Source organism: Astatotilapia calliptera, chromosome 22, assembly GCF_900246225.1.
Source record: "Astatotilapia calliptera chromosome 22, fAstCal1.2, whole genome shotgun sequence".
In the NCBI taxonomy this organism is placed as follows: Eukaryota; Metazoa; Chordata; class Actinopteri; order Cichliformes; family Cichlidae; genus Astatotilapia; species Astatotilapia calliptera.
In genome coordinates this window covers 31,723,536-31,739,953 of record NC_039322.1, presented here as the reverse complement: position 1 = coordinate 31,739,953, position 16,418 = coordinate 31,723,536, and the positions used below count along the sequence as shown (strand labels likewise).

Here is a 16,418-nt window from a genome sequence, read left to right as displayed (position 1 = left end):
TCGATTTCCAAAAAAGCACAGCACCGACAGAAGTTACACATATATATAAATACAGAGACAATATAAATAAAATATACGAAGGGGATAAATAGAATAAATAGGAATAAAAATAAAAATACAAGTGAATTGCACATTTCAAGTATTGAGTCTATTGCACCGTTGACTATTTACAAAAGTATTGCACAAAAGGTATTGCACAGTGAGGTGAAGAGGCACTACAGCTTAGTTGTTCCCAGTTTATGACTTACAGCGTGCTTAAAGTTATTTGCAGTGCAATGTGTCTTTTCTTGTAAAGTATCTGTAAGTATCCATAAGTACCTCCAAATTACATTTAATTACAGGGTAATTGTGCCCTTAGTTGCTCGTATTATAAAGTCACCCCTGATGCTGAATTGAAGTGGAAGAAAATAGATAGCTGACTGTGTTGCTTGGATAAAAATCACAATATATCAGAAACTCTCTAAGAAGACGCTGAAATGACAGTTGTGCCAAATGTCTGAGATTTGGTTCTTATTAGGTGTACTTGTATGATTAATACTGGTCGCTGAATAGCTTATTCAGCTCTTGTTGTGAAGGAAAAGTTAGCTGGACCCTAGAGCAGTGGATATTGGATAGGTTGATCATACGGTTAACAGACAGCCTTTAGTTCTCATATCCACACCTCTGAAAAGGCTCCAGAGAAACCTCACCACTACTACTCTTCATGTGAAGAAAGTCACAAGTATTAAAATCACATGTGGTTTTAGTTAAATGTTTAGACAATGAAATGAAGAGCTGCGTGTGATCTGCAGTGAAGTAAAGCTAATTTTAGCCTCATCAGTTGCGTACCTTTTATATACTAAACAATATCAAAAGATCAGATCAGAAATTAGAAAATGCCACTAATGCCACTAATTCTTTACATGAATTTATTGAGGAAAATGAATATTACATCACTGTAATGCTGGGATGGTGGAGCCACTCAGGATTCAGGATTTTATGTATATAGTTTAAGCAGCAGGTAAATCCATTAAAAGCTTTATTAGACGTGTGGTCGTGGAGAGTATGAGCTGAGCAGATAAGTTGTCAAATGATGTTAATATGGTGGCGAGGCAGCAGAATGTACAAGAACTTGCAAGAGTGGCAGTGAATCTGCAATGACCACCATAAATCACCAATTATGAACATGCACTGTTTAAGTAGCAACATCAGTCACAGCAGTGAATGCCTTTGTGTCATCTATCTGCCACATTTTCATCTCCTATTTGTCATCCTTCTGTGCATTTGCAGAAATGGATGTCCCCAACTGGGACTGTCATCATTCTTCCACTACACAGTCAGTGCTTTTGTTCTTGACGCCTCTAGAAGTTTAGCACTCCTGGCAACTTCATAAGAAAAACATCAGAAGTCATATTCCAGGAGTGCTATGATTAGCGTTTAGATTAAATTACTTTTTTAAGTTACCCATGTGCAGACCGTAGTTCTGCAATTAAGACAAACTAAAAGTGTTATCAATAGTCTTAGGTCATCTTTACAAATGACGTAACTAAGCATATGGATTTGACGTCTTGTTGTTACTAAGTGCAGTTATTTTCAATCTTTTCAAGATTAAAAAGATGCATACTTGATGTATTACGTGTTTTTCCACTACAATGGTTAAAATGGCTTTATCTTAACCACCAAGTATAAATTGCTGTGACAATAATAAGCTGTGATATTAATGATTGAAGTGGAACAAATATGACCCAAGTGTCCATTTTGCGCTGTGTTTGGATAGGTTACAGTCTGGCAGAAACCCAGATGCCTAAAAGCTTACTGAACTGTTATTTAAATTGTTCAAACTCATTGTTTAAATGTGTACTTTTAAACTTCTTTATCTGTCTGATGAAGCTTGTTAACCAAACTGCTCTATATTGTCAGTGGAGACATTTTCTCGTTCTTACACCCTGGCAGACTTTAGTTTTAGTTAAAGAGATGGCCTCAGCAAGCCCTTGTGCTTTGGTCACCTGCCCCTCCCATCTATCAGGTTTCCCTCTGGAGATGCTCCTTCAGCGATGCAGGCAGAGTGAGAATGCTCAGATTAGAGCTTCCTTGGGGAAAACCTTGTCTGTTTAGTGAGAGACTGAATCCCTGCGAGATAAGTTTTCTAATTAACCTGCGTGGCAGCACTACACCTGAGATGCAGGGGAGGCTTGAATGTATCTGCTGCCGCTTTTCACCTACCATACACAACAGGTTCCCTTTTCCCTTCTCTGCTTTGAGGAAACTTGCAAAGGACTGCTTCAGCTAATATTGTTGAGACCAAACCCTCAGGCAAAAACAAACAGATGTTCAATAAATGCTCACTGTGCTTTCTGTTGCATCAAGTTAGTGGGTAAAATTGTTTAGCTAAAATGCTTCTTCAACTACGATGAAACCTGTTTGTACAAATAGAGCACTTGGTGAGCTGTTATTCACTCTTTGTATTTATTAGTTAGTTTCTGATGTTGGTGCATATGGACGAACCCAGACTTTAACCTTCTGAGTCTGATCAAAATCACTACCCTTTCAGCTTGTTCGTGGCCAAAAGTGTCCACCAACAGATTAGGTCTGTAATTTTAATAATTTTTTGTTTTTTTGCCATTTTTTCCCACAAAGCTTTTTAACTAACTCCAGTTCTTTTCATAAATATAAAATAGTTATTACTTAAATTACATTTTTAACCCTTTAAACACCAGTTTGTTTGTCCACTGTACTAGGTGGAAGACAACCTCAAATCTCACAGTTTTATATATTTGCAGTAGGGTTGGGTTTTGATTATCGATTAAAATCGATTTTGGATTGGATAACGTGATATCGATTCATTAAAATCCTGAATCGATTTTTAAATATAAATTTATTTTGTCCAAACCGCCAGAATCTCAGGTTAAACCTCACAAAATTTCTACAACCGCCAAACAGCTAAAACAGTAAATGAGAGCTGGTACACAGATTCTGCACAAAGACGTAAACACAAAACGCGGACCCAACGCATCCGAATCAGTGAGCTGTCGCCTTTCTCACCTGACGGCACATACACACGGACACGCCGTTGGGGCTGAAAGCCGACAGCTCACTGATTTTGAAAAGGTGGCAGGTGCTTTGTGTATCTGCGCTAGATTCTGAAGCTGCAGGTTTTATCTCCCTCCAACCAAAATTGATTGAACCAGCAGAGAAAGTAGATCGAAACTATGATTCACATTTCGCTTCACATAAACATCGTCAGGAATTTCCTCTTACTTTTGCTGTTTTGCTTCCACCATGATAAAATCACACTTCCGACATGTAATTGATTCACATCAACATTGATTATAATGCATTATTTTTGTGCAGGGAGAGCAAAAACATAAAAACTCCCTCTCAGCTTGTTCGTGGCCAAAAATGGCCACCCCTTGTTTACATTTACAAAATGTTATAAAATTAATATATATATATATATATATATATATATATATATATATATATATATATATATATATATATATATATATAAAAAAAAATAATCCACTTTCATTGACTTAATTTTTTAAATTGGCAGCAGTGTTATTCAGGAAAATTAAAATTTCATTCAAATTCAGAATTTTAACCCTTTAAATGCCAGTTAAATCACATAATTGTAATTATTTACATAGGGATAAAATCATAAAATCTATTTTTTTTTAAAAAAAAAATAATACATGCAAAATGATTTCTTTTCTAACCATGGTGGAGGTTTGATGCATAGCAATAATTAAAAGTATTAATGAGTTTTATGCATCTTTGTTTTTTGTGCAGTGACAGAAAAACAAAAAAATACAAAAAAATGGGCACCTCCTGTTTACGTTCACAAAATGCTATAAAATTAATATATATTAAAACATTTTTCTACTTTCATTGACTTGATTTTTTTAAATTAACACTGGTCCTAGTCATGAAAACCAAACTATAATTCAAATTCAGAAATTATACCCTTGCATACCAGTCAGATTACGTATTATTACTACGCTTTTGGGTGAAAATAGCAATGTTCAAAGTTCACATTTTTTAGCATATGAATGATGAAACCTCTTTTTTTTTTTTTTTTTTTTAATCATCATTGCAGGGCAGTACCAGTAACAGTAACAATTATTTATTTTTACGTTATTTAATTTTTTTGGATGAATGGCCAAAAAGAAAATCACACATGGTGTGCTAGTGGCCAGAAAGGCAATTTAATGACCAAATAACCACAAAAATGATCAAAATTTATATTCCAGTGTGTGTGCTTCTGTATGCATCCTCATTAGCAGCAAGATGTGCTAACCACAGTAGAGTGGTTTTTGTAGGCACACTTTCTAAACCTGAGGGGCTGCTGTTCCTGGAGGTGCACCTTTTGCACCTTCTTCTCATTTTGATGGTGGGGTGTGGGTCACACTCTGGTTCAGACTACTGTGTCTTGATATCAATGGCAGAAATGGTTGAGAATCAGGGACAAGGGTGTCCTGAAATTGTCGAGGTCACCAGCATGTGCCCCAGCTCTCCCAGGATCACTCTTCATTTGTAGGTTGTAGAGGACTCCCCCACTTCAGTGAAGTTGTTTCCAGTGGGACAAAGGCATTGTATCCCAAGACATCCAGGAGATTGGAGAAAAGAGCCATCAGCCATCAGCTAGTTTTCCTTCTACAACTCAAGGTGCCAGCATCCTCTCTAAGTTATCCAAGCTGTATTTGTGCCTATTGTAGTCCAGGATTGCTTCTTGCTTCCAGGCTTCCTCTAATCCCCATCACTGACTGCTGGTTCCTTGTGCGTTGTGGTCAAAAGAAGCACATTCCTCTGTTGCTTTAGCATGTGGGATATCGCCGTGGTAGTTTTGGTGAAGCCAAAGACAGACAACAAAATCTTCCACTGTTGCAACTGGAGGAGCTGGGGAGGAAGCTCTGGGTTGTTTCCCCTGTGCCAGTTTTCATCTGAGGAGTTCCTCTGCCAATGTGACCGAAGGAAAGACGTTGTCCTTGGAGCTCCTCCGTCAGTTGGAGTCTGAACCCCATGCCTTTTTTTACTTCCTGAGAACTTCCAGTGTTGTCATCCAACATGCTATGTATTGCTTTATTCTGGTTAAGGCTCACATCTCCACTTCATCTACAATCCTCACGCCTTCGCCTCCCGTGCAGGTTCGTAAGGGTGCACAGCAGCTAAAAGACCGCCTTTGTTTTAAAAAAGTCAAAAGTAGATCTCAGGCTGCTAATGCAGGAAACTGCATACAGGGTGAGCCCTGGTTTGATACCAGTAGGTATTGGATTGTAGAGCAGTCTCTCTTCAGTTAGTGGGACCCACACGGTTTTCCGGTTGTAACAAAATAGTTTTATTAAATATTATCTAATAGCAAAAGACCCCCCCCCCCCCCCCCCCCCAAACAAAAAACAAAAAACAAACAAACAAAAAAACGAAAAGACAAAAACAAAAACCCCAGAAGAGGATTCCGGCACTAGCTAGTACTCATCATGGTAATGTGGTCAGCCTCTTTGGAGATTGTCCTCTCATCATCTGGAGAGGAAGTTTCTTCATCTTGGGCAGATGTCTTTTCTTCAAGGACAGATGACTGCTGCTGTCCTTGCTCTCTGACCAGATCATATAGACAGTGCTTGTAGCAGTGATGACCTTCTTGCCATATTGCCAGAATAAATGATCTGGAAGTGCTACTGCTGTAAGTAAGCCTGTCTGCACCTGCATAAACTCCAGGACACCTTTATAAATAGTGTTTGTTGTCGTTTGCGCTGCAGCTGCAGCTTTGAACTCTGCAAAATGTCCTTTGATCGGGTTTTCTTTTTTTTGGGAGTTGATATTTTGGGTATGGTATCTTTTCATGAAAAATACAAGAGTAAAAGTTTGACTGGGAACCTCAAAGCTCAACAGTCTGCATCGACAGAAATTCACTGCAACCTGTGTAATATTTGATGCGTCATAATTTATTCCAGTCTATCTTGCAAATACATGTTTGTGCTGCAATGTCATGCACAAGCACAAACTATTAGATCCTTAAGATCAAACCTATGTCAAAATTGTGTCATTCTTTTGGTCTGTTGGAGTGTGATAAGCCATCAAAGGCCGCTACTAGAAACTAGGAATATTACATGAGCATCTTCCTTGGGGGGTTCAACCCGGGGTAGCGGTCATGGCCTATTAGGGGCTCTATTGGCTCTTAGGTGATTGTTTCCTCGTGGCTGGGGCGAGGGGAGGGTCTGTGCTGACAGATGTGGGTTACTGACCTGGTAGCCTGGCTGTAAGTAAATCCGTTGGGTATCTTTCTTCGCCTTTAGACAATAATTCTGATGGCAAACGGGACAGGCAAAAAAAAAAAAAAAAGGAATACTACATTAAATTGCTTGTTTGGCCAAAAATGGGTAAATGATGTAATTTGGTAAAAAAAACTTTAAAAACTAAAATTTTCATGTGTTGAGTTTAGAATGAAAGAAAATTTACCTAAATTGTATGATTTAGTACTGTCAATAACAAGGAATCAAAAAAGGTGGTTATAATGGGTTTCAATTGGCCAAAAATGGCCACGATAGAGCCAAGAGGAACAATTTGGTGTATAGTGAATATTATTGACATTATTAAGGAGCTGATGTTGAAAATTGAAAAATCTTTAAAAAAATGTAGACCTTTGGGAAGTTTCATTCCATTTGCATTAACAGAATGGAAATGGTTGGAAAAAAATAAAAGTGAAGTGGCCACAAATGGCCAGGATAGAGCCAAAAGTGTTAATCTGGATTGGACCCACAGTATCCCACCTAAGATTGTGAGACCACTGGGCATTCTGTGGGTTGTCAGGAACAGCAAGCGACACAGGCGGCGGAGGAAGAGGAAACAGAAGCAGGGATGCAGAGCTGGCAGTCATGTCCAGCTGCGAAAGCAGCAGCACAAACCCCCGTTTCCATCAATCTACCTCACCGATGCCAGATCCCTCTCAAACAACACGGAAGAACTTTAATCAGAGATTTACTATAGCTGTTTTGTCCAGGAGTGTTGTCTATTGATTGAATCCAGGCTCCATCCATAAGTCCCCAATGCCTAAGTGGAGCTACTGCTCCAGACCTTAAAGCTCCGGGACTGCAACAAAGACTTTGGAAGGGGTGGGGGGTTCTGTGATTATATACTCCAGGTCTGTTGACATAACCACAGAATTATAGATGGTAATTGCTTACCAGACTTAAAGGCCATGTCAATTAAATTCAGACCCTATATCTACCTCGTGAACTAATGGTGGCTATAGTTAACATTGTTTACTTTTTCCCCTGATGCTAAGCCCAAAAGGGATCATAAAGCCCAAAAGAGATAAGGAATGTTACTCCAAATTTCTAAACAGCAGAGACTTCAACAAAGTCTGGCTCTAGAGGCCAACCCAACCCAAAGATATTTATTTATTAGGTCCTGCAAATTATCTGAATTTCCCAAGAATATGGTGGAAAATTCTAAAGGAATATTATTTACCTTAAATATACTGATTAAAGCTTTGTTGAGCCATAAGAGTTTAATATTTGGGCTGTCCCAAAATATGTGCCAATACACGACATAACCTCCAACAGTTCAATGTACCTGTGTCAAGATGTACCATTTGCTTTGGAGTTATGAAAAAACACATCAGACGATGACTTTTGATTCATGGGTTTTCAGTCATCTCAAGATGTATATGGCATGACAAGATGGCGCCTGTGATCGGCAATGCCGCTGTCAGACTCTGTGTTCTTCTTCTGTTTTATGTTGCATTACCCATTTTGCTGCTGTCTGTGGATAAGATTACAGCTACCTATGTTTACGATCGCCACACTCTACTTCGGATTAAATCAACTATGAAATCTATGGATGAAACCTGGAAATATTTTCGAGGCTTCTCTCCACCTTCCGGGCGATCAGCTGTTGCCCATTACGTCCCTTGCTTGCCTGGGCCAGGGAAAAACCGGAGCCGCCGTTCCCGGACAAATCACCGTCAGAGAAGACGAGGAAGGAGAGCGGGCATCCAAGTGAGACTACGGAAATATAAGAGTACCGCTGATTTAACGGCCTGCTTGGAGTTCTCAACAGTGGATGTTTTTGCTAAGGCGGACCTCCAGCTTAATGCACAGTCTCCTCGCATGGGCTTCATCAGGACGCCGTGTCTGAAAACAGTTTTTCCAGACCATGTGAGTGACCGTCCTATTGTCCCACGGATTATACTAAACGGTAAAAAACCCCGAGGAGTATGCAGTGCGAACCTACACCAAGCCCCTCAGGGTGTAAACAGTGACACTCCAGCACCGCCGATTAACATGGCTCTATTAAACTGCCGCTCGATCTCAAATAAGGCATTTGTTCTCAACGACCTTTTCATTAGGAATAACCTGGACTTTATGTTCCTAACTGAAACTTGGCAGCGGAATATGGAATTTGTCCATTTCAAAGAACTGTGTCCAGCAGACTGTAAGTGCTTAACCACACCGCGTCTCTCAGGACGTGGTGGTGGGTTGGCAGTTATTTCTAGAAACTCCTTTTTTTGTCGGCTGGTAAAGACCCCCTCCTTTAACTCCTTTGAAATCCAGATGATGAAGATCAATAGGACTCATCCCTTCTATGTGATTTTAATCTATAGGCCACCAGGACTAGCTAGGAGTTTCTTAGTGGAGTTTGGGGATTTTCTATCCTCCACCATTAAGCTGGAAAAAATTCTTCTGCTGGGGGATTTCAATCTTCATGTTGACGACAGTTCATGTCACGCTGCTTCGGATTTTCTTACTCTCTTAGACTCTTTTAACCTTGTCCAACATGTGACTGGGCCAACACACAGTGGTGGCCACACCCTGGACCTGATATTATCACTGGGTCTGGATATCGGCCCAGTTCATTGCAGAGACATTTTTATTAGTGATCATAAATACCTTTTATTTGATCTCTCTTCTACTTATGACACTCTACCCTCTGTTTATGAGAAGCGTTCACGATTAATCAGCGACTCAGCGGTAGAAGAATTTAGGGAATTGTTTGTTAACAATTTATCTGAAACAGACGATATAGATCAGCAGATGACCTCCTTCAATTCACAATGTCAAAAAATTCTAGATAAAGTGGCTCCTCTTAAAATCAGGAAAGGCAGTACTGTCAAACGCCCGCCCTGGTTTACAGAAGCTATCCGCAGCTTTAGGCGAATATGCCGTAAAACCGAGCGCCTGTGGAAAATCACAAAACTCGAGGTTCACAAGCTTCACTTAAAAGAACTATTATCTACCTTTAATGACATGGTGTCAGATTCAAGAGCCACCTACTTCTCTCAACTACTTGCAGTAGGAAAAAGAAACCCGAAAATTGTCTTTGATACAGTGAGTAGCTTTGTCTCCCCCCCAACGCCATGTACACCCGTCTCTTCAGATAAGGACTGCAGTGAATTTTTAAAATTTTTCCAAGATAAGATTAGTTGCCTAAGACATAACATAACTCCCTCAGGAAACCCCACCAACCATGATCGTCCACACCCCATAATCATGGAATCTTTCCTCCCAGTTTCTTTAGAGGATTTATTGGAAACACTGACTCAATTGAATCCTTCAACGAGTTTAGCTGATGTCTTACCTACTCGTTTATTCTGTAAAGTTTTTGAGACCATCGGGCCCTCTGTGGTCACGCTGATAAACCATTCATTGCTATCTGGCTCTGTCCCCAGGTGCTTTAAACAGGGGGTTATTCAACCTCTGCTGAAAAAGCCTAACCTGGATCCAACACTTCAGTCAAGCTACAGGCCCATCTCAAAACTTCCTTTTATCTCAAAAATCCTAGAAAAAGTTGTTTGGCTACAAGTAAAGAAAGCGCTGGAGAAGCATAACATTCTTGATAAATTTCAATCGGGTTTCAGAAAATTACACTCTACAGAAACAGCTCTGCTGAAAGTCACAAATGACCTCTTGATGGCTGCAGACAGGGGTGATTGCTCAGTCCTGGTTCTTCTGGACCTTAGCTCAGCTTTTGATACCGTTGACCATCAGATCTTAATCGATCGCTTAAACTGCACGGTAGGGATATCAGGATCTGTTCTAAAGTGGTTCACCTCATTTCTGGAAGATAGGACGCTTTTAGTTTCAGTGGGAAACTTCCAATCAGACGTGGCTAAGCTTCTATGTGGAGTTCCACAAGGTTCGGTTCTAAGCCCCCTATTATTTTCACTATATATTCTTCCCTTAGGCCGGATCATTAGCGGTTTCAAAAATATTTCCTATCATTTATATGCGGACGACATCCAATTATACATTTCTTTTAAATCCTGGGAATTAGACAAGCTATCCACTCTTATGGACTGTCTTAAGGAAATCAATCTTTGGATGACAAACAATTTTCTGCAGTTGAACGCAGACAAGACCGAGTGCTTAATCCTAGCCCCGGAGAATATCAAGCCACAGATTAGTCAACATCTGGGTGCTTTTTCATCGTCGATAAAAGCCACTGCCCGGAATCTTGGGATAATTTTCGACCAATCTTTGTCCTTTGATGTCCATGTTAAATCCGTGACCCGCTCTTGCTTTTTTCACTTAAGAAATATTGCCAAACTCAGGACTATTGTCTCCACAACCGAACTGGAGATGCTTGTCCACGCCTTTATCTCCTCCCGGCTGGATTATTGTAATGCACTCTTTTCCTGCGTATCTAAGGCCTCACTAAATCGGCTCCAAGCGGTTCAGAATGCTGCAGCAAGGCTTTTGACCCATAGCAATAAATTTTCCCATATCACTCCTATACTAAAATCCCTGCATTGGCTTCCGGTTGAGTATAGATATAAGTTCAAAATCCTCACCTTTACGTTTATGTCTCTACAAGGTGGGGCCCCCATCTATATCTCGGAGCTTCTCCAGCCCTATTCTCCAAAGCGAACTCTTAGATCCACTGATAGCGGTCGTCTATCTATCCCACGGACTCGTCTGAAAACAAAGGGGGATCACGCATTTCAAACCCTGGCTCCTATACTGTGGAATGGTTTACCCCCCCCACTACGCACCATCGACACGATGGCTTCTTTCAAAAAACAGCTTAAAACTCATCTGTTTAGACAGGCATTTGGGAAATGTTAATGCGTAACATGTTGTTTTATTTTATATTTATATTGTATTATTGCTTTTTTGATATGCTTTTATACTTTCTTTATGTTGCTATATTGTTTGTTTGACATGTTTTCTTGTGAAGCACTTTGTAACAGCGTTTTGTCTTAAAAAAGTGCTATATAAATAAATTTTACTTACTTACTTACTATATCTAAATTCGTATGAGCTAAAATTGCTTGGGTTGGTGGGTCTTTCATCATTGAGAGTTCAATGTCTTTCCATTTAGCATGAAATTTTGTTGAACACATATTATTATATAATGTCTCCATAGTCATGTTTCCAGAGAGGAATCACCAGTCTTACTAAAATATCAGATTTGTAAAACAATCCGAGATCTTGGGTCATCATCATATCTCTCCTGAACACCTGAAGCTTCTCAAGTGGATCTCTTCTTGATCTGGGGTGGCTGTAGGTTTTAGCACAGTGTTGTCATCATTTCTCTTGTTGCTTTGGCGCCATCCTTACATAGGTGAGTCCACGACCCCTTCATAAAACACCTCTTTCTTCTGTCATGCTCTCCAAAGAACCTCTTCTTTCATAATTAGTGTTGATGCCGATTGTAGCACTGTCTCGGTCTCTTAGATTCCTCCTTCTGCCTTCTTAACCCCACGTTTAATATCCGCATATTGTTCGTTGTTATCTTTTCTGAAGTCACAAAGCTCTTTCAGGATTATTCAGGAGTGTGGGCTCAGCTGTATCCATGCCTGCTGTGGCTAACATTAGCTCAGTTGAATGGCTCAGACCCACATGGCTTTTCTCTGTCAAGTTATGACTCTCATACTTCTTGTGATAACCTTTGTTTCGATTTTCAAAAACAATCTTCAATATTGACAAAAATAGTACCATCAGGGGTCATTTAAACCAAACAAAAAAAAAACCTATTGGGAGCTCGTCATTCTGTTGTGGGCGGATGCCTAGAGCAGTTCTGTCTTCACCTTCAGGTTTCTGGGTGCCCATATCTCCGCAAATCTCACTTGGACACCATCACCATGGTAAAGAATGGTGGTATGGAGGGACATGGGACACAAGATCAATTGTGATTAAGAATAACTGATTAAATGCAGAGTGGATTATAAACACATGGAGAGTGAAAAAAGATGATTGAAGAAGAAACAGTGCATCATGGGAAGCCTCCAGCAGCCAGACCTTGTATGTGATGACAAAGGTTTTAAATTCAATATTATTTAGTATTTAGCACCGAGCAAATGAAGAGAAGCCAGTATGGGCAAACTGTGCTCTCTTTCTAGTCCCTGACAGTACTCTTGCTGCAGCATTTTGGATTAACTGAAGGCTTTTTAGGACATCCTGATAATAATGAATTACAGTAGTCGAGCCTAGAAGTAATAAATGCATGAACTAGTTTTTCAGCACTCACTCTGAGACAGGATATTTCTAATTTTAGAGATACTGGAAGAAAGTAAATGGACGAAAGCAGTTCTACATATTTGTTCAGTATGCACAATGAAGGGCACATCCTGCTCAAAATCGCTCACAGTGTAAATAGAAGCAAAGGTATTGCTATCCAGAATAAGCATCTGGTTAGACACAATATTTTTATTTTCTGAATTTAGAAACAGAAAATTAGAGGTCATCTGTCTTTATGCGTTTAGATTTCTGCCACATCCTTTGGTGATCAATGAAGCTACAGTGGGGCAAAAAAGTATTTAGTCAGCCACCGATTGTGCAATTTCCCCCACTTAAAATGATGACGGAGGTCAGTAATTTGCACCAGAGGTACACTTCAACTGTGAGAGACAGAATGTGAAAAAAAAAATCCATGAATTCACATGGTAGGATTTGTAAAGAATTTATTCGTAAATCAGGGTGGAAAATAAGTATTTGGTCACCTCAAACAAGGAAAATCTCTGGCTCTCACAGACCTGTAACGTCTTCTGTAAGAAGCTTTTCTGTCCCCCACTCGTTACCTGTATGAATGGCACCTGTTTGAACTCATCATCTGTATAAAAGACACCTGTCCACAGTCTCAAACAGTCAGACTCCAAACTCCGCCATGGCCAAGACCAAAGAGCTTTCGAAGGACACCAGGAAAAGTATTGTAGACCTGCACCAGACTGGGAAGAGTGAATCTACAATAGGCAAGCAGCTTGGTGTGAAAAAAATCAACTGTGGGAGCAATCATCAGAAAATGGAAGACATACAAGACCACTGATAATCTCCCTCGATCTGGGGCTCCACGCAAGATCTCATCCCGTGGGGTCAAAATGATCATGAGAACGGTGAGCAAAGATCCCAGAACCACACGGGGGGACCTGGTGAATGACCTGCAGAGAGCTGGGACCAAAGTAACAAAGGTCACCATCAGTAACACACTACAACGGCAGGGAATCAAATCCCGCAGTGCCAGACGTGTTCCGCTGCTGAAGCCAGTGCATGTCCAGGCCCGTCTGAAGTTTGCCAGAGAGCACGTGGATGATACAGCAGAGGATTGGGAGAATGTCATGTGGTCAGATGAAACCAAAGTAGAACTTTTTGGTATAAACTCAACTTGTCGTGTTTGGAGGAAGAAGAATACTGAGTTGCATCCCAAGAACACCATACCTACTGTGAAGCATGGGGGTGGAAACATCATGCTATGGGGCTGTTTTTCTGCCAAGGGGACAGGACGACTGATCCGTGTTAAGGACAGAATGAATGGGGCCATGTATCGTGAGATTTTGAGCCAAAACCTCCTTCCATCAGTGAGAACTTTGAAGATGAAACGAGGCTGGGTCTTCCAACATGACAATGATCCAAAACACACCGCCCGGGCAACAAAGGAGTGGCTCCGTAAGAAGCATTTGAAAGTCCTGGAGTGGCCTAGCCAGTCTCCAGACCTCAACCCCATAGAAAATCTGTGGCGGGAGTTGAAAGTCCGTGTTGCTCGGCGACAGCCCCAAAACATCACTGCTCTCGAGAAGATCTGCATGGAGGAATGGGCCAAAATACCAGCTACTGTGTGTGCAAACCTGGTAAAGACCTATAGTAAACGTTTGACCTCTGTTATTGCCAACAAAGGTTATGTTACAAAGTATCTAGTTGTATTTTTGTTATTGACCAAATACTTATTTTCCACCCTGATTTACCAATAAATTCTTTACAAATCCTACCATGTGGATTCATGGATTTTTTTTTTCACATTCTGTCTCTCACAGTTGAAGTGTACCTCTGGTGCAAATTACTGACCTCTGTCATCATTTTAGGTGGGGGAACTTGCACGATCGGTGGCTGACTAAATACTTTTTTGCCCCACTGTATGTATCATCTGCCTAGCAGTGAAAATGTATGCTATCTTATGCACTGAAGGACATGTCCTGGTTCTCAAAGTGTTGCTAGAAGTCTGGGCACAATTTTTCTAACTAGTACAACAAGGGTAGGGTACAATAACCTCAGTTTTATCTGCAATTAGAAGGAGAGAAATTAGAGGTTATCCAAGTCTTTATGTCTTCAAGATATTTCTTGGATTTAACTGAGTGAGGTCTATCATATGGCTTTGTGGAGATACCAGGATATCATCTGTATTACAATGAAAATGTAAGCTCTCCCTTCTAATAATACTGCCTAAGGGAAACCTCTGAAGTATCTGCTTGCAGGACCCACTGCAAACAGATACTTGTTGGGCTACAAGTAGCCCAACTCCTGGAGTTGAAAAACTGGGGGGGGGGGAATATGAAAAACCATTTCTGTTTTGGGGGTTGTCTCATTCTTGCCATTCTAGTGCAAATGTTGTTCATTTTCAAAGCATCTGGGAACCCCCTGCTACTTAACTGACTACATCAATATTTCAGAAATTTAACTGACTTGAATACTATGATGAGCTGTGTATTCCTTTTTCAAAGAAAATCTTATTTGTCTTAGTTTTTATAAAATCTACTTCGCAGTGAAGTATAAGTTACTTTTCATGTATATTAAATATTCATCAAACTTTTTGTGTGTGTGTTTCTTTTTTCTATTTTTTGGTAGAAATTAAATACTCCACCAATCTTGAAGGCCCCAAAAGAAAGGAAGCCCAGCAAGAAGGAAGGAGGCACCCAAGGGAAGGCATCTAGTCTGCCAGCGATCCTCTACAGGTAAACACACAATAGCTTTGAGTCATGATGGAGCGAGAAAGGCAAAGGTTAATGAAATGGGTAAAATGTTAGGACGAGGATTGTTTTTTATCCGTCATCTTCAGTGCTTTGAAATAGGAGAATTTATCTGAATCTGATACATTTAGCTCAAATAAGTATTTGATACTTGTTCTTGTCATTCTGCCTATGGGCACCGCAGTCATTTTTTATTTTTATTTTTTTTGTTCAGTCTTAAAGCTTTAATTCAAGGAGTTAAGAAAAGCATTGCATTAATTGGTTTGGAATTGGAGCCATTTTCACTCCTTAGCCATAAAAGGCTAATGAGGTATTGTTGTCACCCTGCCAAGTAGGTGAGCAGGCGGGCAGTGTGGACACCCAAGTTTGCCTCATTCTTGAGTTATCGCATTCACAATCTATAATTTTAAAATTAATATCTACTACTAAAGATTTTGTGTGAGTTTGGATTTCAGCGACCTCGACTTTATGATTAAGATGAGAGGTCAGGTTTTCTGAAAATATTGTGATTGTGATAACTCCAGAAGGAAGTTACCTAGAATTTTCAAACTTGTACCATAGGTACAACTGCTAGGAGACTGAGGGGTAAAACTGGCGGCTGCCATTTTTATTTATTCTCAGTCCATATTTTTTTAGAGGCTAAAAACGCAACAGTTGTCTGACAAGCAATTTCATGGTCAGATGAGATCTGTTCCTTGATTATCCACTGACTGATTATGCAAGAAAAACATCTTAAGCCGCTTCGAAGTGTAAGTTGTTCATTTAGTAGCTGTTCCTTGAAAAACCCAGTTTCAGGTCTGAAGACATGTTAATGCAAGTGAAGACGGACATCATTCTGTTTTAAACCCAAAATCACATTTCTATAAAATACCAAAGATAACAGTCTGACAGACTTCTATAATATAAAACTTCACAGTGATTCCCAAAGAGCTTGAGCTGACAACATGGGATATCTCAGTGTGGATGAAGTGTGCTCATGCAATATTTGAGGAAATTGGAGTAGTGCATGTGGAAGTGATGGGTCTAAAAGCTACCTGTAGCTGATAAACAACGTCTGTGAAAGTCTTTTAAGAAATGGGAAACAAAAACCTGACATAGGACCCGACAGAAGCATCTGGCCCTTCAGCTGATCCATCAGCTGTTTACTGAAGCCTAATAAGAAAAGGTCTCACTTGATGGGTGTCTGTCAAGAAGCCCTTCTTAAGGAAGGGAAATGGGGAAATGAGGTTATACTTAAATAGCATAACTGGACTGAAAATCCGTG

General features: G+C 40.1%; 1 protein-coding gene across 5 annotated transcripts in view; it reads left to right on the top strand.

The window, feature by feature from the left end:
* phf14 (PHD finger protein 14) overlaps positions 1 to 16,418 on the top strand; it is a 145,250-nt gene that overhangs the window by 45,195 nt on the left and 83,637 nt on the right. For all 5 annotated transcript variants that reach the window (XM_026156303.1, XM_026156304.1, XM_026156302.1 and 2 more), the window contains exon 12: positions 15,033 to 15,139. In XM_026156303.1, the coding sequence (XP_026012088.1) occupies positions 15,033 to 15,139 (107 nt within the window). The remainder of the gene's footprint in view (positions 1 to 15,032; positions 15,140 to 16,418) is intronic.